At 28.3% G+C, this 27,763-nt stretch overlaps 1 protein-coding gene across 2 annotated transcripts in view; it reads left to right on the top strand.

Annotated features, from left to right (window-relative positions):
* LOC130671363 (CD151 antigen-like) overlaps nucleotides 1–27,561 on the top strand; it is a 122,635-nt gene extending 95,074 nt beyond the window's left edge. For both annotated transcript variants that reach the window (XM_057475207.1, XM_057475208.1), the window contains 4 exons: nucleotides 4,875–5,066; nucleotides 23,780–23,953; nucleotides 24,628–24,789; nucleotides 25,908–27,561. In XM_057475207.1, coding sequence (XP_057331190.1) covers nucleotides 4,875–5,066; nucleotides 23,780–23,953; nucleotides 24,628–24,789; nucleotides 25,908–26,054 — 675 coding nt within the window. In that variant the 3' untranslated portion in view covers nucleotides 26,055–27,561. The remainder of the gene's footprint in view (nucleotides 1–4,874; nucleotides 5,067–23,779; nucleotides 23,954–24,627; nucleotides 24,790–25,907) is intronic.
* Nucleotides 27,562–27,763: the final 202 nt, after the last annotated feature.

A 27,763-nucleotide genomic window follows, 5' to 3' on the forward strand; every position in this document is an offset into this window, starting at 1 on the left:
TTGTGCGCGCACAAAATGTTCAATAGAATTTTATATAAAATGATAAAAACGGTTGTAAAAATCTCATTAAATTGTATGAATTTTAATTGACTTTAAGAGCTTTATGACTATATAATCTTTTATGCAACCATTACAGGTGTGCGAATAGTGTTTAAATCGAGTATAACTATCCGATTCGAAATTTAAATTTTGAAATAATTCGATAAATTCGAATTATTACATTCCAAAATCGAATCGAATAGTTCAATCCGATTTCATACGAATAATTCGTAAGTTTGAACTATTTGTACACCCCGAATAACCATGATATATAATCGCATATACGATTATATGTATTCGTACTAAACTTCATCTTGCAACTATATAAAGTTACATATAACTTTATATGAAATCTTACACTAAAAAAATATGTTGTTATCGTGACTATTTGAAGTATTGCAAATGGTAGATAATTGACATAATGTATCATTAAATTGACAATACTATAGATTGCTGCGTTAACTATCTTCAATTTTCAATAAAAGTATTGTTAATTTAACCATACTACTTGGTTATATTTCCAATACTTGGTATTTTGCTGTTTTAACGATTTCTATACACGGAGAAAAACATTGGCTCAAAACCTACCAATTATTATTATGCTGTCGACCAAAGATGAAACAGAAAGTGAAGCATCCAAAAATTTATTATGTATGAAAGTAGTTGTTATTAAATCTTATCGATAAGTTTCTCGCGCGTAGTAAGTATTGTGATACAACATAATAATTTTTCGTATACGCATAATAATTTTTTGGATGCTTTCCTTTCTGTTTCAAGTTTGGTCGACAGCATAATAAAAATTGGTAGGTTTCGAGCCAACATTTTTCTCCGTGTAAATTGCTATTATAGCAATTCGAATTGTTGATTTAGCGATCCGAATGGTCAATATATTAGCAATCTCGATTATGAATATATTAATACGTATTGTTAAATATTGCAATACATATTGCCGTCCCTGATTTAAGAAAATGATTTACTCAATGTTGAATGTATATCTATATAGTATTAATATTGAATTGTTTTGAATTATTTTTTTCAATCAGGAGTAACAATTATTTATATAGATAGTTGATTTAATGAAACATTTTTTCCCGGGAATGTTTCATTAAATCAACTATCTATATAAATAATTGTTACCCCTGATTGAAAAAAATAATTCAAAACAATTCAATATTAATACTATATAGATATACATTCATGTTTTTATAAAATTTTTTAATGAAAATGGCCTGGTAATATTTTATAAAATTGAATAAAATTTTATAAAGTTTTACAAAACTTCCTAAATTTTTATAAAAACATTTTTTCCCGGGTTGTATGAGTAATATAGCAATCTAAACTTTACACAAATAAAGTATCGCTATATTAATCTACGATTGTTTAAACTTTGGATGGTTCTACTACAACCTAACGGTATTTGCTCTTACATCAATATTTTTTTTTCCAATATATTAACTTTTATATTAATATTATAAGCCTATACGAATTTTTATAAAAACTTTATAAAATTATGAATGTTTTCATGTAATCTGAATAATCTGACTAACTCTCATATAAATTGAATAATTTATTATTATTTTTTAAATTATTCATTTTATAATCCACCTTGACTAAAATCATAAAACAGGCAATTGAAATCTGTATCATTTTTTAAGTCATTAAAATAAACCAACGCAAAGAAAAATCTAATTAAAAGAGATTTATATGAAAAGAAAATTATTAAAATTCGCTTTATGTCTTGTTATATTTTTTATGTCCTTTACTCAGAATATATTTAATCTAATTCGTAAATTACACTGTAATAAAGTGGTTCAATAATATGTATGTTAAAAACCATTGGAATCCAGGATTTTTTTTTAAATCTAAATGTCTATATAAAACGAACTTTTTTTTTGCGAACATAAATAGTGTATAGTTATGAATATGTATACATGTAAATATGCAGTAATATATGGACAGATATATATGTAGGTCAAAATTTAACCACGTTTAATAATTAACTTGAGTCTAAAATAAAGATCATGATACTCTTCACTTAACCCCTTTATCGTTATTACTTTATCTTACATCAGCATAAAATAACAAATTAATCATTATTATTCTTATATTCTTTGATGTAAATATAACACACTAACACACACAAAACTTATTTGCAGACTCAGAAAGTGTTTATTTTCAACTATTGACTTAGTCAACATCAAAATTCCGGTCAATATTTGCGAGAAACTATTAGTTATATATCAGAAATTTGGGAATTCGTGATTAAAAAACTTTTATTTATAAAATAAAAGCTTTGACATAGATATGCGAATCGATCTTTTTATATCCAGTATGAAACTATCAATTGAGTATTATTAGTAAAGTATTCTCATACAAATAAATATATACTCTTCGAGCTCAAAAAAACAAACATACTCAAGTATTTTCGAGTTCGAAGTGGGATGTTATGGGGCTGGCTCGCAGAGTCATCGTTTTTCAGATTTATTTTAATAAAACTGTTCTGTTATTAATGTGATCGATGTATAGATAATATATTAGTCTTTATAATGTTCAACACAAGTGTTGTAATTTTTTAAACTTTGTACCAACAGAATTACAGAAAACCCGTTAAATGTAAAAAGGCGGCACCACGCTCAATGACAACTATAATAAATCAAGTTTTGAATTTTGTATATACATATATATATATAATGAAAATCTTATAATCAGTATCAAAAATCTCATAGCTTGTTTGAATTAATTAAGTCAACGAAGTATAAATACTAATCCACTTCTGTGACGAGAGTTAATGCTCCGTTCAGCAGTCGATTTTCTCAAGCTTTGAAATTTAATCTCAATTGTGTATGTACTACCAAGCGTTTTAGTGAAACAAGTAGACTTGCTTTTGACATGTATATACAAGATTACAGTTTATACTTGTAACATTGTATACCAACATTGCACACAAACTGATGTATATATGTGCCACGCTAATATTCATTGTTTACTTATGTATATTCACGTAGATATGTAGTATAATTTATCCATATGTCCACGACTAGGTATAACGACTCTCTCAGCCATACCACTGTTTACACACACATATGTATATATATACCGTATTCGTGTACTCTTAGAGTATGTGCGCTTACCCGTGCTTTAGAATTCTCTATTCAAGTGGTTAGGAGGAGCCATACCAGAAGCAGGAATAGAAAATGAGAAAGGATACATTGACTTGATTTAAACATTTCATCCTTTACTTTGTAAGGAACTTTATATAATGAAAAAGGAAAAATTCACATTTTCATAAAGATATTTATAATATTAATTATTCAACTTGATCCTTTATATTATATTTATCATTTAGTTTATTCATGATTGTTCAAGTTTATTAAAAAAAAAATAAACAGTAAATTCAACGAAATAATTGATAATGGAAAAGTTTATTGGCTGTATTTTGAGGAGACTCCTTTTTAATAAATTATGTAACGACAAAGACCTTAAGAAGGCGTTTATAAGATGTTTTAATTTATTTTTAGCCATTTATGATTGTCAAATATTTATAGTTCCTTCATAAATTAGTATAATAGAGTAATTTTTTTTTGTTTATAATGAGGCAGGGAGATAATTAATATTTTAATTTGTGTAAAAATAAAATATTAAGATAGGAATATTATTATTAATGATTGAAATATCTTGAAGAATAAATATAAAAAAAATAAAATAAAAATAAAAAACAGGTTTGTTGGAATTCAAATGTCACCTCACCTACATTAAAAATCATAGCATATAATACACCCACGCGCAATATTTTAACTTTAGTTCCTACTTTGGAGTCTGTTCCACTTATCTCAAAAAAAAATCTCCAGCTGAGTCTCTTAAAAAATTCTTTAATTCCATATATAAAATTTATTTAACTCAAGATTTATAAATTGCTATGAAATTTTATTTTTTACTTGTCGAGTTGATGATAAGAAAAAAAATAGTTACACGGAGAGAAATTAATTATTGTATCTATAATACAAAAATTGTGATCTTAACTATCTAAAATGGTAATAACATTTTTCAGTGCTTATAATGATTAGTATTACTATTGAAAATGATAACAGTTACAATTGATGATGGTAACGGTTACTATCGAAGATGCTAATTGTAATTATTAGAAATTATAGTTGTTACAATAGCAGATGGTAACTCTTACCATTCAGTTTGCGTGCGTGTATGTGCATGTGTAGGGGTAAATGTGCGCATGTGTGTGCGCACGTGTGCATGCGTGTGTATATGTGTGCGTGCGTGTGTGCACATGTGTGCGTACGTGTGTGTGTGCGCAGGTGTGCATGTGTGCGGGTAAGTGTGCGCGCGTGTGTGCGAGCGAGTGTGCGCACCCGTGCGTGCATGTGTACGTGCCTAGGTATGTGTGTGTGTGTGTGTGTGTGTGAAATTAATCATTTTTTTTTAGCTTAGATATCTAAATAATGATGACCATATGGTCATCATTATTTAGGCTGATAGTAACTATTACCATCAGGTTATTAAAAATTACGATTTTTTATAATAGTAGTAATTATTTAAGATAATAACAGTTATAATTTCTGGTTATCATCAATAATTGTAAACTTTACCATATAGATGGTAGACACTATCATTCAGATTGTTTATTTAATAATTTAAATGATATTATCAATCATATAATTCAGTTTAAAAATGGTACTATAATTTGATGGTAACTTTTACCATAAAATTTTCTCCGAGTAAATTTCTGACAATTTTTATACAAGGAAAAGAAATAATAATTATAATTTAATGTGAATGTATTAAAATTAATACTAAGCTGAATTTATAAATTGCTATTTCAGCTTTCTGGACTCGTAGTTGGAGGAATAGGAATATGGACAGTAATTGCTAAGCACAGCTACATATCGCTAATGGCAACATCAACGTATCCAATCCTTGCATATGCTCTTATTGTCGCCGGAACTCTTGCAGTAATTGGCAGTTGGCTTGGTTGCGGTGGAGTGTCATCTGAAAATCGATGCGTCTTATTAATAGTAAGTAATATTATTAATTATTAATTAATTAATTAGATCGATACAAAGTTTTTAATAAAGAAGAATCTTTTAATTCTTTTCGTGATGCATGAAAAAGTTTTTTCACTTTAACAATAAAAAAACTTTCTAAAAAGTTGAGAAAGGTGTAAAAAAAAAACAACATTAAATTGTCTTCGCACTAAGGTAAAATACAAGTAAGCTTAAAGTGGAATAAAAGTATTTTTTTTAAATTTAATAACGAAACAAAAAAAAATTTAATAAACACTTAATTATTTTTTTCCAAATAATTAACTTGATTTAATACAAACATTTGAATTGAATATTTATAAATTTGTAATATTTATTTACATGAAGTAGTAATTTATATACTTTAATTAAACTCGCATATATTTAAATTTCATTATTTTTATTTTTACGAACATTAGTATAAGCACCATCTTGAATAAGGTGTTGATAAAATAAAAATTTTTATTCCCAAACTAAATGTTTGTTACACGCTCACTTTATACATATACTTATATATATAAATAATTTTTATACGCTAGGCAAATAATCGTATGAGATTTTGCGCGGTCGTAAAACGTTAACTATTTCACATCTGGATACAATTGGTAAACCCGTTAAAGCGGCTGATTGCTTAAAATTACCATAATGGCATTTGGAAATTATAAGTAGCACAACCTCTATCACTAGTATAACTTGTTCGTTAATTGTATTACCTAATCAATGTTTTATTTTATTGATTATTATTATCGATAACTTTACATTCAGCTATTTGGTCATATATAATTTTATTTATTTCCTCTAAAACGAAATTATAAAAAGTACATTTATTAGATATATATTATCTATACATTTTTTATTACTATTGCTATTGATGAATATTACTTTTGAGTATATATATAGATATAAAAGATATAAAAACTTATTGGAATTTATTGAACACTCAATATTAACAACCCTCAAATATTTAAATCAAATTCTTGTACTCTTAATACAAAGTAGCTTTGTAACAAATCATACTTTCAGATTAAATTACGTTCTTCAGTAGTAAAATAAATAAATAAACCATTGTTTGTTTAAAAAAATTAGCCCGATTAATTTATATTTTTTTACTATTTTAAATCCATTGAAACAAAGTGAAAAGCATTTTACTACTGAATGCTTCGTTTGTTTTCTTTAATAGAATTATATTTATATACACGTCTACTGATAAAAAATATATACTTGTTGACCCGTAAATAAATGGAAATTTTATTTTTTACTTCTATACAGACGAAATAATATTTTATATGAGTAATATCTGGAAAATTTCAGTCTACATCAGTAGAAAGTAATTGGTTAAACGCGCACATTTTAGTTTTTCTTTTATCTTTATTTTTTTTCATCACTTGAACAGTTCTTACAACTCCACTTTAGGAACACTCAAATTTTCTTTTAAAGATAGAGAAAAAAAAAGCTCTCAGTCTGAGCAATAAAGTTTAATGAAAAGTTTATGGTGTTATTCATGAGAGTATCATTGACTCAAAATAATATTAAATTAGGGAAGACCGGGATACAATGGACTCCTTAAGCCGCTAATTATTTTTTGTGGCTTTTGATGTACCTGAAGATCGGTACGTTTTTCGCGGAACGAAAATAAAAAAACAAAATGAAAACTAAAAAATCTACTGGATCTAGATTTCTGAAATGTTTCGCACGTCAGCCGAAAACTGCAGGCCACCCCCAACTACCCCTTAAGTCGCCTTTAGACTCAAATTATAAAAATTATTTCCATTTTCGTGTGTTAGTGATGTTCAAAAGGGTTCTTTTATTTAAGAATTAAAGTAAAATAATTAATAAAGAAGATCAACTGGTTGTGTATTTTTAGTAGATTTCATAGAAATCTATCTTTTGCATTTGTCCTCATGGTGGAATTTTCAAAGAATTTTGCCATAATCTATCATAATTCATCGAGTAGGTTCCAAAAATACCATTGGTTCAAAAGTTTATATATGTATGTATACAGGGTGATTCAGAATTACCTTCACAGCGGGAAAATTTGAATAGAGGAGACGATTCTAAGCATAAAGTTCCTTAGCCATTTTTCAAAATTCTCAATAGTTTTTGAATTATTTAAAATCTAAATTGACCAATCAAAGACATGCTTTAAGATTTGAAAAAAATTAAAAAGAATAATAAATAAGTTTGGCAACGCCGCAACAGTAAACTTCAAGTTATACACTATTTATTTAATTTAAAAAGTTCGATTTGTCACAGAAGAGAAACAAAACACACAATTACAACATAGAATATATTCGTATATTTTGTTTTATCTTTTCTCTTTTTATAGAAAGAATTATTAATGCAAAATAATGCTTTTATAAAAAATAAAACTTTTGGAAATTCGACAAAACAAAAATTACAGATTTTCAATAATATGATGAGCAACCCAGATTAAAAAAAGAAATTTGAAAACTAATTGAATTATGTTTTACCCGAATAAAAGCAATTTCAAATAGACAAATATATAGATATACACATTATTTTAAAATCTTTTATTCTGCTTGCTCTGTCTCGCTCAAGACTTTGCTAAGCGCTGATTGTACGTCATACTATACATATTTGTAAAAATCTCGCGGATTGTCTTGTTAAACATCTTCCAAGTGATCTTTCTCGGCGATTAGCTATCTGACTATCTCGCTAATGGTCTTGCTGGTGATCTTTCTTCAAATTTTGCTGGTGATCTTGCTGACCATCTGGCTGATGGTCTTGCTGGTGATCTTGCTGACGGTCTTGCTGATGGTCTCGCTGGTGATCTTGCTGGTGGTCTTGCTGGTGGTCTTGCTGGTGGTCTTGCTGGTGGTCTTGCTGGTGGTCTTGCTGGTGGTCTTGCTGGTGGTCTTGCTGGTGGTCTTGCTGATGGTCTTACTGGTGATCTAGCTGACGGTCTTGCTGATGGTCTCGCTGGTGATCTTGCTGGTGGTCTTGCTGGTGGTCTTGCTGGTGGTCTTGCTGATGGTCTTGCTGAAGGTCTTGCTGGTGGTCTTGCTGGTGGTCTTGCTGGTGGTCTTGCTGAAGGTCTTGCTGGTGGTCTTGCTGGTGGTCTTGCTGGTGGTCTTGCTGGTGGTCTTGCTGGTGGTCTTGCTGGTGGTCTTGCTGGTGGTCTTGCTGGTGGTCTTGCTGGTGGTCTTGCTGGTGGTCTTGCTGGTGGTCTTGCTAGTGGTCTCGCCGGTGATCTTTTTGGTGGTCTTGCTGTTGATCTTTCGTGTGGTCCTGCTGGTGGTCTTGCTGACCACCAGCAAGACCACAAGAAAGGTCAACAGCAAGACCACAAGAAAGGTCAACAGCAAGACCATCAGCAAGACCACCAGCAAGACCACCAGCAAGACCACCAGCAAGATCACCAGCGAGACCATCAGCAAGACCGTCAGCTAGATCACCAGTAAGACCATCAGCAAGACCACCAGCAAGACCACCAGCAAGACCACCAGCAAGACCACCAGCAAGACCACCAGCAAGACCACCAGCAAGACCACCAGCAAGACCACCAGCAAGACCACCAGCAAGATCACCAGCGAGACCATCAGCAAGACCGTCAGCAAGATCACCAGCAAGACCATCAGCCAGATGGTCAGCAAGATCACCAGCAAAATTTGAAGAAAGATCACCAGCAAGACCATTAGCGAGATAGTCAGATAGCTAATCGCCGAGAAAGATCACTTGGAAGATGTTTAACAAGACAATCCGCGAGATTTTTACAAATATGTATAGTATGACGTACAATCAGCGCTTAGCAAAGTCTTGAGCGAGACAGAGCAAGCAGAATAAAAGATTTTAAAATAATGTGTATATCTATATATTTGTCTATTTGAAATTGCTTTTATTCGGGTAAAACATAATTCAATTAGTTTTCAAATTTCTTTTTTTAATCTGGGTTGCTCATCATATTATTGAAAATCTGTAATTTTTGTTTTGTCGAATTTCCAAAAGTTTTATTTTTTATAAAAGCATTATTTTGCATTAATAATTCTTTCTATAAAAAGAGAAAAGATAAAACAAAATATACGAATATATTCTATGTTGTAATTGTGTGTTTTGTTTCTCTTCTGTGACAAATCGAACTTTTTAAATTAAATAAATAGTGTATAACTTGAAGTTTACTGTTGCGGCGTTGCCAAACTTATTTATTATTCTTTTTAATTTTTTTCAAATCTTAAAGCATGTCTTTGATTGGTCAATTTAGATTTTAAATAATTCAAAAACTATTGAGAATTTTGAAAAATGGCTAAGGAACTTTATGCTTAGAATCGTCTCCTCTATTCAAATTTTCCCGCTGTGAAGGTAATTCTGAATCACCCTGTATATATATGTAATATAACGCGCCATATTGCGACGATAGCGGCCACAATTTTTAACAGATCTTAATGAAACTTGGCACACTTATTCTATGAACGATTAGCTTGGTTAAGTTCGAAAATGAGCAAAATTGGTCAAATAGTTTAGAAATGGTGGACATTTGAAATTCAAAAAAAAAAACGAAAAATCCTACTTTTTTGGTTTTTTTTCGTCCATAACTTTTTAACAGGTATATCTATCCTTATTATGTAAAAAGAACTTGATAGCCGACAGAAAAAGCTATATTTTCCTTTTTTTACTTTTTGTTTTACGATAATTGTTCGACTTTTAATAAGGGTTCAAAGTCACATCATTGACTTATGTATTATGGTGATAATGCTATTGTTAATATCTTTGAAAATTTTTGATGGGTGATTATTGAATTATATATACTTATTGAAAGTGGAACAATTATCGTAAGAAATCTACTTCCATTTCGGATGCCGAATGGCCTTTTTTTTTAAGTTACTGTGCTTACCAATATCGTATATACTGACGGACATCAGTTTTTTTTACATTTTTTTTTTTTTTTTTTCGATCATTACTTTTAAAAAACGTCACTTGAAATTGTGCTCATTTTATTTATTAATGAATGATTTTTCAAATGATACAAATTGTGTTGTAGTTATAAACATATTTGAATAAGCGTAAATATGATTTTTACGTGAGTGAATCAGCTTGGACTGAGTAAGCGTTGGCAGAACACATCTCATTGCTTCGCAATTGAGTTGTGCAATAATTGATCATCTATAAATATGTATGACAAATAAAATTTACATTTCGTAGCAAATTGTTTTTCTCTACAATATCATTTTTAAAAAGTCTTTTGAAAAAAATGTTTTTTGTCAATTGCATGCCATATAATTCCTAAATAAATAAAATAAATGTTAAGGACCCAACTGAATAAAAAAACGTCGATATAAATTGGAATACACTATTCAAAAGCTTAACAAATAAGAAGCTTGTGACAGCATATATCAGCGAAGTCAGAGTAAGATAAGAGCTTTATGTCAAAGAGAATAGATGAAGAAAAATTATCTGTATAATTTGTTAAAATCTTTCTGCTATCGGCTTATTATAAAAGATTGATATTTATCACACAAAAAATAAAAGTGTATTAATAATTTATAAAGACATGTGGGTTTATTCCAATTGTTTTTTATTCTTAAATCAAAGAAAACTAATGTTTTAAGTACAGCATTTGCTCAATGAGTTAAACATTTACCAAGGATTTAAACGACTTTTCACTTCAAGTACTTGACGAGAATTTGATAGAAATTGATGAAGCTCTTCATGAGAAAAGAGATACGTAAAACTTGTAAGTTCGACGTACTCTTTGATAGTGAACAGATATCTAAGTAATGCGAAGTAATATAGGTAAAGATTACACTATCATTTTAAAATTTGATTAATGCAAAATTTAAGACATTACCTGGAGGAAAATTTATGACAATAATTACAATATAAAATAGGAATAATTCCCATACTGTATCGTAACCATTTTTTTGGAACTACACAGAGAAATTATTTTTGTTTGAAATGCTATGGTGTCATAATAATGCTAGACCATGTCAGCCACCTTACGGAAATTAAAATAAACCCAGGAGAAAATTACCATGGCCATAATAAAATTGACAACGAATATATCACAAATTACTGTAACCATTATAAATTTTACTATGATTATAGTAATTTTTGCATGTGCCCGGATTAACAATAAAACTTAATTTAAACTTGGTTTGGCAAGTCGAAATTTAGAGCCGTCTTTCACAAGACAAACTCGACTTTTTTTTACGAAGACATAAAAAACATAGAGTTTTCGCCTTGGTTTAGACTTAACTGGCTTACTTAGTCACGATTTAAGACGAAAAATTGTAAATCAAATCGAAATTGACTTGGTTTAAACTTATTCGACTTCAATTATAAGGCGAAAAAGTAAAAACTAAAGTGAAACGCGAAAAACACATTTTACACCAAAATATACTGCTTGCTTTTGACTTTGTTAAGCAAGTCTCAAGTAAGACAAATAAAACACTTTTTTTCGATTTGGTTTAGCAATTCAAAAGTTTAAGGTAAATAATTGTCGTGCTCGAAATGAAGACAAATAAGTTCGAACTAAGATGAAAAAAGCTCTAAAAGTTGAAAAAAATTTAATTGAAGTCGGAAAAGTCGAGATTTTATCGGAAAATCGTTGACAAATTGATAACTTCAAAAGAACATAAGGTAGAGCGAGCCTGAATCAAGTTATATTTTACACCTCTGGGTGTTTGTTTCAATTTCCGTCCGGTGGCCAACATGGTCCAGCATTACTGTGACACTGTAGCACTTTGAACAAGAATAATTACTCCGTGTATATAATTATCATTCCTTATACGATGTGGAAATAGTTCCTATGAAATTATGGTAATAGTTCCTATGTTATTAAGGTAACGATTCTCATCATATGAAGAACTTATAAATGTTATGATAATCGTTACCATAATATCATGTAACTTTTATCACAATATCATGGCAATGATTCCCATTCATTATAGGAATCATTACCGTTATGTATGGTAACGATTACAACAGTAGTATGAGAAAAATTGTCTCAATGACATAAGAATTATTACCATAATTATACAGGAACTATTCTGATATTGTATAGAAATGGTTATCATAATTTGTATGGGTGCCATTTCTATACTCGATATTTCAAATAAACCGGTTACCATATATAATGGAACCATCCCCATAATATATTGCAATTGTTACCATAAATTTATCTCCGTGCATAGAATTTATTATACTAAAAAGTTAAATAAAAAGATTTTAAAGTTATTGTATTAATTTAAAAAATTATCACAGTTTAAATAAATATGATATATATATAGATTATGATTTAATACCAGATATTTTAATAAGATATTATCGATTACTAAGTACTTTTTGCTCAACTTTTTTCCCATGTAATTGAAAAAGTTTTATTATTAATTTGCGGGAGTTTCGGCTTCATTTTAATACCTCAGCAGTATAAGTATCTGAGAATAAATATTATTGAAATTAATAAATCCAGATATAAAAAAAAAAAAAAAAAAAAAACACTATAGAATGCATTCGGTATACACAAAGTTCTATATACATATATTGAGTGTGAGTAGCACTAAAGTAAATGGTCCTTGACAAAATGATAGTGTAATCGATAAATGTGGAAAGCGTTAAACGATCACAAAAACAAAGTTATCTTCTCGAAGCAATGACCTAGATTTAGTTGGTTGAGTTATATTAAATCATAATACGTATATATCTAGCGTTTAGTTCGTCGTTCCTATACATTTAACTTACTCGACTTTTTTTCTTATCGTTTATGCCTATACATGCATATATATACGTGCGTAACATATGCTCGGCTGTATAAATAATAGCCATAACAGGCACTTTGCCCATCTAACATCCTGAAACCTATTTAGTTAAAGCACTTATGTATTCTACACATTTTCTACTTATAGTAATTAAGTTTAAAATGATACTTAAATTATTTTAATTTTACTTTTCAAAGGTCATATCCCGCACTTCTCGTTGATCCTCATCACTAAAAGACCAAAACTTTATGCAAATGCAGTTACCAGACATTTAATTGAGTTAAGATCTCATAAATACTTTCAGTGTTTCAATATGCATATTAAGTTTACTAATAGTTTAAAGTTTATAATGTATGAAATTTAATTAAAAATTATCTTTTATAAAAAACTTTTTCTCAAGAATATAGAAATTTTTAAATTTAACTATTAATTTAAATGTAGAATTAATGAAAATAATTAGCAGAATTAAAAATAAGGAAGAAAAGTAAATTGATTAATTAGTATCATTTCAATTAACGTGGGCAATTTTATTTTCTATTTATTTTTAAATGAAGATTTTCTCTAGTGACCACATGTTCTATCTTAATTTTCTCTAAATAACGTTTCTAATGTACAAACATCGCTATCTACGACGAACGTAATTACTTATTAACACGATTCTTATTATCTTAATTAGACCACACCGTTAATCTTATTAACGTTAACTCACTTATGTTGAAACTTGTCGTCAAGCTGTAACTAGTGTACTTGTGATATTGTATTTGATTTAAAAGTCTACTAACATCTACAATTAGTATTATATAAACAACTCCTAATGGATATAAAGAACAATTAAATATTTTTATAACAAATTACATTTTATCATTGCTACTTTTTTTTTTTTTTAATTTTCACATCGATAAAGATTCCGCATTTTATGGACGCATTACATTCTTTTCTCATTTCTCTTAGTACAGAAAATGAAAACAAATATATACTTTCTCAAGAAATATAAAAAAAAAATCTTTTGGGAGGTCTTTGTCTTGATACTTAAATATTGATATAAGATATTGCATTATTCTTTTTTTTTTTTTTTTTTTTTTTTACGGAAAAACATTCTGCAAAAAATATTATCCGGCTCAACGAACTATAAATACATCAGAAGTATAGTGATTTTTCAATAGCAATCCCTTAAAAAAAATCATTAAATATTACTTTCCTACCAAAAAAGTCTATGTCGGATTGTATGGAAATTCATACTCGGAAAAAAAAAATTAGGCACTGCAACCAGGATTTTCATGTTTCAGCAACAGGTCTCAAATCCTGTGAGAGCAACGGGATAAAATCCTGTTGCAGCAACAGGATTGTCATGTTACAGCAACAGGACACACCCTGTGGGTGCAACAGAACAAAATCCTGTTGCAGCAACGGGATTTTTCCTGTGAAATAGATCAAATAAGGAACAAGTTTCACGTACCAATTTTTTTTTGTCAGTATAGTAAAATTTAAAAATTTTTTAAAAAATTCAGTTTAGAAAAAATTAAAATTATGAAAAAAATTCAAATTTTGAAATAAAATTTTAATTTTAAAAGTGGAATTTTTTCCCGAACTTAATTTCTTTCAAACTTTGAAATTTTACTATACTGACAAAAAAAATTGGTATATGAAACTTGTTCCTTATTTTATTGATTTCACGAAAAATTATGTTGCTGTAACATGAAAATCCTGTTGCTGCAACAGGATTTTATCCCGTTGCTCTCACAGGATGTGTCCTGTTGCTGTAACATGAAAATCCTGTTGCTACAACAGGATTTTGTCCTGGTGCTCTCACAGGAATGCGTCCTGTTGCAGCGCCTATTTTATTCCGTGTATAGGAAAGCATGAATTTATATACATTACACTGTGAAAATCTACAAAGGAATCCATACTAGATTTGCATATGGGTTTGGAATAGTGTGGATTCCCATAAAAAACCACGTAAGACTATATGGAATTTATGCTGAATCCCTATACAAAACCATATGAGAATCCATCCAAAAACACCTTGTGGAAATTCAGATAAGAATCTAAGCTGATTCTTACATGGATTTTTTTTATGTTTACGACTTAGTAAGTTATTACTTACGATCGTAATTTGTGCTTATGCAATTAAGTAAAAAATTTTTTTCAAAAAGTGAACACTATGCTAAGTTTGAAAACGGAACACATTGGCTGCGTTCAAACTTACTAATTTCTAAACAATGCTGAGGGTACTGAGTATATTTTACTATACTCTGCAATTGTTTCTTATGAAAACTTTTAGCAGCGAGTATACAGCGTACGTCGTTTTGTAGTTCAAGTTCTGTTCATAATTTAGTTGGACTTAATAAACTTGAACGCAGCCAACAAACCTTTTATCAACTTCTGAAAATACAAAAAAAAAAACACTGACTAGGAAAGTAAGTGACAAGGGATGAAGCAATATGAATGCAGGTCATAGTGAAATTTTATGCCTTAGCCAAAGGGGAGGGCTGACATGAACCATGCTTGCATTCATTTTTCATCCCATATCCATTATTATATTTTATAACGTCTGCTCGGAACTTTAAGATTCAATGCTTGAGATCAGTCGGAATAAGTTAATTTTAGCTTAATAGTGTGGAAAGCTGTTAGCGTATGTTTAAATAACGAATTACAATCAAGATAAATTTAATTTACCCATAAACAAAAGCCGTCAGTTATTTTCACCATTAAAACATAATTGAAGTCTAAAATTTTTAACAAACAGTTCGCATTCCGACAAGGTTAAAATAAATATGAATAACTTTAGCAGGCTAAAATCTAAATTTTGCCTTTATCCTACTATTTCATTGATTCGCATTGAATTCGCAATTTAAGCATACGTCACAGTTTCCCGCGGCATTAGCATAAAATTAACTTGTCTCGACTGACTAAACAATCTTTGAAAGTTGAAGTTTCAGAGTAGATGTTTTGAAAAAATCTTTTGACTTCATTATTTAAACACTCAATTCCAGAAATTTTTTCCTATGTACATCCTGAGAAGAAATTCAGTCAAAAATAAAAATTGATTTTAAAAACTCTTGACCGCTACAAATATTTAGTGAACAATTTAAAGTAAACTCAATATTTTTTTAAATGTCAATTTGACATCAATGTTCTGTTTTAAAGATAAACACGAATTGCGTGTGTGGACTGTTTCCAACCTATAATTTGTGTTGATTAAAAAAAAAAAAATTTCATACTGTGTACGATGTAAAATATTATATCGAAATGATTTAAAATAGTACGGATTGTGACACAAAAATGATCTAGCTGGACTGGTTATAACCATATAATTGGACATTTTTACGATCCTTCGAGTCGACATATCTATCGTAAAATTCCTTTATATTTTTTTATCTAATAAAAGTAACTCTCTCAAGACTCCATAAAATAAAATCGTAAAATTCTATTTTGTTCTTATTGAATCGAACATTTTTTTTTTATTTTTCCATAACCTGATTCATAAATGTTTCGACAAAAAAAACTAATTTCTCTCTTTAAATAAATTTTTTCCTACTTCAAACTGAGTGAATTAAAATTTAAATAATTTATTTTAAATTTACACATTTTTAAAATTGCAGAAAAATATTTTTTCAATTCTATTTTCATTGTATACATAAGCTGATTGTAAGAGGTATAAAGCTCCTCCACATTAAGATTAAATAGTAAATTTTACTTTATCTTTCAACTGCTCGTATATATTAAAGCTTAAATCTCTCAAAATAATATATAATGCTGTAAAGTTAATCTTCACAATTAGATCTCTATATTTTGAGAGATCCTGAAAAGATTTACCGAGATTCTCTTAACGTTATGAATTAAATGTAAAATTTAAGAGGCTATTTTCTCTATAATAATATGAAAGCTCTGCATTGTGAAGGGCTGAACAGTATTTTAGTATAAATATTGATTAACCACAGCAGATATATATTATATATATATATAATATACATATATAATAGTAGACGGATTATGTTAGAACTATCCTAGTGTTGGAGTAAAATATTTATATGGCTTTTAAGTATTCATTTGTAGTTCGTACTTCCATCTACACTTGAAGTAGATTTTAGTTATCAACTGCTTACGGTATTACTATTTATTAGTCTCTAGGCACCGATTTTGACTTTTTAAACTTATATAAATTTTTATTATTGAATTTTATTTTATAACTTTAGTAAAAAATATTTCCGTCCGTATTGACGAATATAAAAGCTGAAAAAAAAATAGAATAAGAGAACATAGAACAAAGAATAGAACAAAGAAGCTACCTAAAACATGACGACCACGTTATAATTTTCAGTAAATAATTTTTTTTATGACACCAGCATCGAGCTTCAGAGTCTGTACAGCCAGTCGAAACAAGCTAATTTCAGCCCAATGCCGCAGACAAATATTAGCGGATGCGTAAATTGTAAACGTCTTTAATTAGCGGGCAAAAACAATTTTGTTTCGTCCCTTGTAAAGAAACAAATAATGTTTCTGCCTGGTGAAAGCTATTTTCACTCTCAATTTCAGATCTGATTTTGTTTATATAAATGTCAGCTATGAAATTGTGATTAAGTTTTATAAAAATGAGTGTAAATAATAAACAGTATTTATTCTTTCTGCTTAACCATAAATATACGCTTACGCTAATAGTTGATCACACCATTGGTTTTAAACTAACTTGTTTCTGACTGGCTGTCAACACCGAAACTTGAAGTTCTAATGCAGGTTATGACGAAAAATAGTGTGTGTCACAGGATGAAACCTGATTTTGGACTGGGAGAGATGTCAGCCAACTTCACCCTGGTCCGAAATCGTCTTGTTTCATCCCTCGTCACACAATGTACTGTTTTTTTTTTTTCTTCAAATCTCTAGTTATTGTATTATTGAAACATTTTTATAATTTACGGACGAAACGACAAATATCAAATTTTCAGTAAAAATACAGGAAAACAGTGAATCATTTTCAGAAAAATTCTTTTAGTATCTGTATAGGTTCCATTGAAATTGAGACTGCTATCTGGTTATTGAGAAAAAAAATGCAAAGTACAAAAATATAAACTATTTTTAATCATGACAAAATTTTCTGTGCAAGATTCGCTGAATCAATTCATCTCAAGTGTTAATTTATGTTATTTCGAGTTATAGTCTCACGAAAAAAAAAAAAAAAAATACATAATAATTGTCGTGTAGCTGGATATAGAAGACTTGAAACCAAAATAATATTTTCTTAAATTTTTTTTTATTGTGATACAATTTTATTTGATTGTATTTTGAAAAAAAAAAATGCTCCTCATTTGTATATCGTATATTAAAACTGATGAAATTTTAAAACATTTAGTTTTGTTTTTTGTTTTATTAAATTTTACGACTCCGAGTATTGATCATATTTTTTTTCTCTTTTTTGTTTATTAAATTTAATTTAAAAATCGATTGATTATAAACGTTCCTATTTAAAACTATAACTTATTTTAAATTAATCATTTAATTTTTGTACCTGCTCTGTAACCAGACGCACCTTAGTATAGGCGGAGCAATAATTTATCTTTGACATTCATATACATAACATTTGTATAATGACTCTGAATTCTCAATTAAAATGTCTGTAATATTATGAATAATATAATATCTATTTTCACGACAATAATTTATTGAATGCAGTTAAAATTGAAGTACCTAATTAAACCTGAACATTAATTAATGAACATACAAAGTAAATTATATTTTATGCTCTGGTAAATAATTAATTATTTCTATGATAAAATAAATTTGAATATTCAAAAAAATTTAAGAGTTGAGTATGCGAGATTGAAGATAGTATAGATTGTGAAATGAATGAAGATCAAAGTGATCGATATATAGCTGGATAGTTTATTGAACGTTTGATAATAAATTAGACCATAGTGGTGCAATATATTGCCATGAATTCGAAATTTAGCGTAACGTGGTAATTGACAGTTTGCCGCGTGTGTGTCTACCTTCAGTACACGACAAGTCGAATGCATACATTGGAATGTTGAACAATACGAATAGCCATGTCCGTTGCCAGTCAATAAATCTGAATCACTGAAACGCGTGATATAAATTTTACCTCGTTCACACAGATTTTATGAGCATTTTATTTCTCTGTCAGTATTAAATTATTCCATACGTTCGGTTGCTGATTTTCAATTTTATTTTTTATTGTTTAAATTTTTTTGAATATTTAAAAAAATCCATTTCGTAGTTTAAGAATTTTTTTTTTTAATTATCATCAATACTAGAATAATTTACTAATGGTTTTTTTTTTGTATGTAAAAAAACAGTGTGCATTTTTTTCCTAATGTTTGTTTTCTTATATAAAGTAAATAAATTCTTACATAAACATAATGCTCCTAAAATATTTAATTGAATAGTGTGTACTCACAAAAAAATGTATTGAATTTGAAGTAAACAATTGCAATTATACAGTAAAAAATATTTAGTATCTGTGTTGATAATTTTGGGCTAAATCAACACATTTCATTGTGTTACACGAAAATTTAAAATCTATCTGCTATTTAACACTTTTAAATCGTTACTTAGTACAAAAATCGAAATTATCAACATTTATTAAGTGTTACTTTAAAATTAACACAAAATTTATGTTGAAAACTCAGTCGAAATTCACGGAAGTTATTAGAAAAAAAAAAATGAATCCGACATTTTATAAATGTCAATTTCATTTAATAATTTTAATTATTAATATATTAAATTTACCATTTACTAAAAGCTGGAATGTTTATCATACTAACAAAAAAAAAGTTTTAATTTCTGATTATTTAATGCATAAATGTAATGCAAAAATTATTTTTTCGCCAAATAAAAGTGCGCGTTTTCGTTTTTTCAAATAAATTAATTGTTTTACTATTTTCAACTGGTATGAAATATTAAGTGATTTTTTTTAAGTCTTGACACTAATAAAAATATTGTTTACTATAAAAAATTAGTTCAACGTTAAATAAAAATTATTATTACTTCTGATAATCCCAAAATAATATATAAATTATGTTCAATGAATATCTATCGTAAAACAAAAATTGTAAAAGTTAACTTTTTTTTTGTTATCGTTGCTGACATTTAAAAATTCTTGAATTAATTTCTGTACTACCCGAATTTTCGGTTGACATTTTAACACAAGTTTAGTATTGACATTCAAAAACAAAAGTCTGTATTAAAAAATAACGCATATATTATGTAGACCGTTTATAACACACAGAATATGTTGATTTGAACACAATTTTTCTTACTGTGTACATCATTTAATTAAAAAAATTTTTTTTTTAATTTCTTAAATAAAACTCTCAATATTTTAATGAATACTCTTTAAAAATAAACACTTAATTTAAAAAAAACTCAAACTTTTTTTTTCATGTTAAAAAACCATGTAAATGCATTTTTGCTGACTAGGTAAAATTCACAAAATATTCAAGCTTTCATGATTATTACGAAAAAAAAAGTGGTGTCTATTATCACATCAAACATTCGTGAATATAATTATATATTCTATACGTATAATACTCAATTTGAATTTAAAAATACTATGCACAATGTTTTAATTCCATTGATAATAAAATCAATGAGTCAATTGTACAAGATACAACAGTCACAAGAAAAAAAATCTTAAATTAAATTTACTGCATTAATCTTGTAAATTGACGTTTAAAGTATCAAATAATGTATACAACAACAGCTTTTACTTGTATAAAATACACAATCACAACTTGTTTGGCTTAAATTTCTTCAACACTTTAATCAATTACGGTCCATTTATCTCTTTCATTCAGCAATTTAGTTCTTGTTACAATAAAACAAGTCGTTATATCTTACGTTTATCTTCTTAACACTTTTGTAATTCAAGTTTTTATATTACTATAATGTAATTTAGTACTTACAAACATTATTGAAATTAAACTTCAGGTCAATAGATACAAATAAGGTATATTTACTCCCTATCAAGGCAGTCCATTGTAAAATCATATTTACATCGCTTCAAGGCAATAAATAATAGCAACAGTATAATTAATGGGAAGCTTAGTTAATTAATAATTTTAGTGTTCGTCGCCGTAAATCAGCGCAGAGATTAATTGTATAATAATTTAAAAGTTGTTTTATTAATTTATATTGAAAATTAAGTAGTCAAGCATAGGCCCATTGAATTTGGATGCCTATCTTTTTAGAGGCTTATTTATGAGGGCATCAGAGTAAATTGATGAACCCTTACATGTCTAAATATTTAAAAAATCTGAGAAATGGTTGACCCTGCGACCAGCCCCAAAAACTTCCCGCTGTTCACGGGATTCTTGGGCTCGAAAACAGTATGGTGAATACATTTCCAAATTCTGCGAGATCGAAAAAAGTTGTCTTGCCTTAATCTGCGGAAATTAAAAAAATCTAAAATAATTGAAACCATTAGAGTAATTGTTATTTTTTGAATTTTTCGTCACCAATATCTTTTGAACTAATCAACCGAGTTTGATCCCGGGTCGTAAAATTTAATGTTTCAAATCATATGTGAAAATTTTAAGTTATTTTGATTCAATTTCATTTTAATTTATATTTAATTAGCATATGGAATTTGATCGAGTTTTGCACGTACTATTCCTCATTTAGACTATGCTCAGACTTGTTTTCAATAATTTTTAGTCTGGTTTTGGTCGCCTCTAGATCAAAACCATAATATTTAGCCTTATTTTGCTTTTATTCAGACCAAAATTAGACTTTTTCTGTCTATCATCTTGAGTCTGTTTTTGATCGTATTTAGATCAGAAACAGCTTCAAATTTTTATGAAAATGAAAATTTAGAGACAGGCCGACCAGTTCAAATACGGACCAATTAGTCCAAATACAATCTAATTAGAGTAGTAAAATTAAATTTTTCGACCTGGGATGTTCAATACAGTATTTAACGCAGTTTTTTAGCCTCTAATGCTAAAAAAAAAAAATCAATCAGTTCAACAATTTTGATTACATTTGAAAAAAATACTTTTGAAATTTTTTCATGAAGGATCTTTCGAACAAATGATCCGATTCTGTTGGTTAAGGTAACATTCGATATTTTAGACCTTTGGAGTTTAGATTTCAAAATCAGTCTTAAAGGATAATAAAAGTTATCCTAAAAAAAGATGTTTTTTTCAAAAATTTTATTTTTGGAATAACTCAAAACGAACTTTATCGATCAAGCTCAATTTCTCTGAATCTAGGACTTGATAAGTCGGTTCAAATGCTGTGTCAAAGATCCAAATCAATTTATCTGTTCAAAAGTTATAGAATATTTACTTACGTACATACACACATACATACACTCGGACATTATCTTGAAAATAGTCAGAATAGCTTTCTAGGATCTTAAAACATAAAAATTCGTTTAAGTATCTTATTTTTTTAATTATTCTTCAGGCCGTTTTCTTCGCGCATAATATAGTAATAATTTGCCTTAAAAAATTGAATTCGTTTAATAGTTGAAGCGATGCTTTGACAATTACTATTGACATGTATACCTAACATAACAAGAGCTACTCAGACAGATATCGATGACCGCTATGACCCTGTGTCCATTAGAGCTCAGTACCAGATATTTGCTTCTCACTCATGCTTGTCAGGTAATTCAAGAGCCCTTGTAAAAGACGTAGTAGAACTACTTAACTAAACTTTATCAAATATTTTTAGTACTTAAAAATAAATAATTATTAAAACTTAGTTAAAAATACAACTGTATATTTCAATAAATTTTATATCAATATTTACAATAGAAATGATGAAAAATAAAATAATTATGAGCAAAGTTAAGAATCCGATAACCAGCTCTCTATCCAGCCCCACTATATATTTTATGAACGAAATAGTTTTAAAATAGATAATTGTCTTTTTTTTTTTGCTTATCTGATGAATTTTTCATTAAACCAGTTATTTTATAGTATGTTATAAATCTTGTTGTATTGGTATTATATTTGAGTGTGGGTTTGGTAACACGTGCAAAGCGAGTGTTGCCAACATACGAGAGTATAATACTCGACGTCACTAGATGTATACAACAATTTATGTAATGAATGCACGAAGAAAAACGCCGTTAAATGTCTAAAGTTAGCGTCATGCAGTCGAAATTGTAAAAATAATTTACTTTATTATAATTAAAAAAGATTTATACTTTATGACATTGGATAATTTGTTTAATACTACTCAGTTAACAGAACTTAACTCAATAAAAAAACACAACTTTGGTGTTATTCCTATTCAAAAGTTCCCATAGAATCCACTCAGATGGGTCAAAAGCTGCATAGAATACAGTAGACTTGTATTGGCTTCTATGCGGTTTTTGACCCATTTGAGTGAATTCTATGGGAACTTTTAGATAGGGATGTCGTATCAATTAATAGAGATATGTAAACTCGTCAAATTCAGCTTACGTTGCATTGATCTACATATGCGTGTGTTGATTAATTAAACGCACATGTGCAGTCTAGAGATTTCAAAGTGACGTCATAAAAGAGGGAAGTAATAGATTCGTTAGCGGATTGAATCATTGAGTAGAGAAGTACTCTGTCCATTTCACTAAAATTTCATAATTTAATATAAAGAGTAGTGATTTAATATATATTAAATCATACTTTTGACTAATCAGAAAAGATTGTATTTTAATATAAAATTTTATGAGGCTGACTTTAGCCAGTTAGTAGCATATTCTTCGGGCATGAGTTACATAAAAATATGTTCAAAAAATTAATTTGTGAACAACAAGGTATTGTTGACCGGAGACTGCGTGGTTTGTAACATTATTTAGCATGACGATTAATGTACATCCGCACAAGATGTCTGAAAATTTGAAATTGTTAATTAAAAATAAAGAGATAAATTTTTTTATTTAATAAATTATGAATTATTTTTAAATTTCAAAACTTTTAATTAATTATAAATAGCGAAAACTATGGTGAGATTTAAAAATTCTTATCCAAATAATTTTTTTTTTTATAGTATATTTTCGTGGTGATGGCTGTCTTAGGATTAGAAGCAGGGGTTGGAGTATTGGCTAGATTGCACGAAGAACAAGTTGGCCCGGAGCTAAAGGATACTCTGAACCGCACTTTCCTAGAATATTACTCTGTGAGTTCCCGGGAAACCGCAGCAATTGACAAAATGCAGATTGAAGTAAGTGTATAAATCGCTTGATTGTATTGATTTCCGTGAAAAAATATTTTTATAAAATTTTATAAAGTTAGATGAAATTGTGTAAAATTAATTAATATGATAACTTAAGCTTATTATTATAATAAATATATTTTCTTTTAAGTATTTCAAAAAGTTTTTTTTTCAATACTTCAAAAAATTAGACGAAATATTTCTAAGATAAAATTCTTTATCATTTTTTAGTTTTTTTTTTCTCTTACTGCAATAAATTTTTTAATAAAAGTTTATAAGTATTCAGCAAACAATCCAACAAAATAACAATTACACTTCTGTTGTTAAACACAACATCGACTTTTTAATATTTTGGTTGAGTCAACTACGATCAATACTTTTATCTCTTAGAAATCAAATACTTTCATTTATTATTGATTATGTTCAAGAATTGCACACACGATTTTCTTTATTAAATCGCCAGATGTTGCCAAATTTTATTTTTAATAATTTAACCGATAAATTTCAATTATTGCCGGCTTCTATTGCTCAAATAATTATTTTTATTTACGATTTATACATAATCTTAACATATTGTTTATAATTAATAAAATATTTAAAAAATTTTTTAAGCGGTAGATGAGTACACTTTACACTTTGTGCTTGAGATACGAAATATTAATATAATAATAATATTATTATAGTTTAGATGCTGTGGAGCTAGGAGATTTGAAGATTGGTTAGCGAGTGAGTGGTACAAAGATGAACAAGTACAACGTGATGGAAGTTTAGTACCTGACAGTTGTTGCAAAACACCTACATTACTTTGTGGAAGACGAGATCATCCATCTAATATTCAGTACACGGTAAATTACCATAATAAATTCTTCTGAAGAAGTTAAACTTTTTTAATTGTAAAAATGTTATGAGACATAAAAAAAAATTTAGGGTAGTTGTCCTCGGTCGAAAAATTTTATCTGTTTTAAATCAAATAAAAATTTTAAGTTATTTCTATTCAAATTTACTTTTTTGCACGCCTCATAACGCGAAGTGTTTGTTTAAGGTAGTGCTCTACTCTCAACACGTCAAAGTCGAGCAATTTTCTGGCCTTAAAATGACTCTATTACGTTCATATTTCATCGGTAGGATAATATGAGTAAACGTATATCGAGAAAAGACTTGAGAAAACTTATTTTATGTTTTTTCAAAAACATTTGTTTTACTAATTTGAAGAAAAAAACAGTTTAAAAAAATTTTACTTGGACGTCTGGATGCCTGTATGTATGAACTTTTTTTGTATGTAGTCGTAATAATTGCCGAAAAAATTATCGTATCGTGAGCGGTTTTTATTTATTTTGTACAGAATTTTCTCAAGATGAACCCTTTCAATATTCACTATTATAGTTTCTATCGTTTTTTTATATTTAGTTAAAAGTGATGACTGATGTATACAAAATTCCGTATATGTTTTTCTCCACTGGTGCTACCTCTGACGGATATTTTTGCAAACCTAATATGCATAGATATATTCTATTATGGACCTTTTACCGGTGCTGCATCCAGGCGGCGTTTTTTTTTGCACAACATTTTAAAAATTTTTTTCTATTTTTTTGAGGTCAAATGTTATTATAAACAATAGCGTGAGAGTAGCAACAAATTTTGTTTTGTTTTGTTTTGTTTTACTTTATGATTTAGGAATAAAAGTTATTTTAAATTCCAAATTAAATAAGCGTTATGAGGTATCTTTTGGATTTTCCAAACTTTATTTGTATTTAATTAACATGTGAAATTTAATCAAGTTTTACCTGTACTATTCCTTATTTGGACTATTTTCAAACTTGTTTTCAAAAATTTTAAGTCTGGGTTTGGTCGCCTCTAGACCAAAATCAGACTTTTTTCTCATAATATATATATTCTCTAAAACAATCATCTTACTATAATATCAATAACTATCATTATAATTTATTATTCTAAATAATTGCAGGGATGTATATACAAATTTCTGGAGACGACAAAAGAACACCTGATTATTTTAGGAGCCGTCGGTCTCGGTCTCTCCGTTCTTGAAGTCTTTGGTATTATTCTTGGTTCCTGCCTTTATATAAAGCTACGCCACGATTTTGATGACTGAGAATTACTTTACTACGAAGATAACAATAATAGTCAAACATGGTGCAGGTATGCACAACACCATGTTTGACAGGAAGCACCAGCGTAACGAAAAGATATCAATCAAACAGAAGACAGAGAAACATAGACATTTCCGGTTTCTCAACAATAGTTTTAAATGATATTTTATTCGTTACGTTGAACGACATAAATACATCTGGATGGTGTATCAATTGATGACAAGTGTTTCAATGTGATTTTATTTTTAAAAAACTATATTAACATGGTGTTGATAAAATCTACAATCAATATTTAATAAACGAACAGTAATTGATTGAATGATAAAATATATTGTCAAGGTGCTACCACTTGTTTCTGTACACGAAGATATTATTCTTGTTTGAAATGCTATGGTGTCATAGCAACAATAAACTATCTTAGCCATCTAACGGACACTGAAATAAACATGTTTCAAAAAGTACCATGGCCACAGTAAAATTTACAATGGTCACAGTAATTTATCATTTATAGTCATTATAAATTTTACTATCGCTATAATAATTTTTAAATTATGTTTGTTTCAATATCTGAATAAATATACTCATCTATATAAAAACTGCGGTTAATTGTGAAAAATTGATGAGTTTAGTATAAAATGAAATAAAAAAAAAAATGTTCAATTTATAAAAGAATCTCTAATTGATTGTCTATGTCAAGTATTCTTGAATTTTCATAACGAAAAATTTCGAAAGCTTTTAACTTTCGATACCCGCATGACGATTGTATAAAAATCCACAAAATTGTGTTCTGTTTATAATAATTATTATAAAACAAACGAAAAATTTTAATACTGGAATTAAATAATTAATGATATAATTATAATGTAAATTAGTAATCAAATTTAAAGAAAAGAATTGTAAAATAGCTTCGTTAGAAAAAAAAATATATAAAAAATTATTAACGTATTTATCTTACACAGAATATTTAAGCAGATTAATATAATGTAAATTGAGATTAATAACATATTAAAATTGATAACAAATTTCATTAATCATTAGACAAAATAATTATCAATATAAAATTAAAAATAATTTTTTTAATTGATAAATATTTTTCAAAAAATTAACATACTTTAAAATTTTCTTGGCGGATCCAAATTACGGTAATATCCGTAATTTGGATTCTCCGTAAATTTTTGGCAATCCTGCGGTATTTTACAGTAAAAGTACGGTACTTTTCGGTGACAGTGCAGTATTTTACCGCAATTTTGCAATAACGTTGCGATACTTTACCGTAAATGTGCAGATTTACTGCAAAATTACGGGATTTTACCGTTATGTGAAGTAATTCACTGTGTTACGGTAAAAATGCTACAAATTGCGGGAAATTATCGTAAAATGTAGCAAATTTGCAATTGAATACGATATTTTGCGGGGAATTGTAATTAAGATCCGCTAGGATTAACTGTAAACCATAATTTAAAACTTGATGTTGCTAAAAAAAAAAGTATGCTATGAAATTTCAAAATTTCAATCACATGCAACTATTCAGTAAGTTAACATAAACAATTTTGTTGGCTAATCGAACATCGTAATCTATATGTTTTGAAACTAATATCTGAGCAATGGAAAATAATCAAGTTACATTACACGGTAATAAAAATAAAAATGGATAAGCAAATTTTTAGTTGAAAATTAGTTCGTTTCAACAACTGAAAAAATATTTTTCCAA

This window comes from Microplitis mediator, chromosome 7 (genome assembly GCF_029852145.1).
Source record: "Microplitis mediator isolate UGA2020A chromosome 7, iyMicMedi2.1, whole genome shotgun sequence".
Taxonomy (NCBI): domain Eukaryota; kingdom Metazoa; phylum Arthropoda; class Insecta; order Hymenoptera; family Braconidae; genus Microplitis; species Microplitis mediator.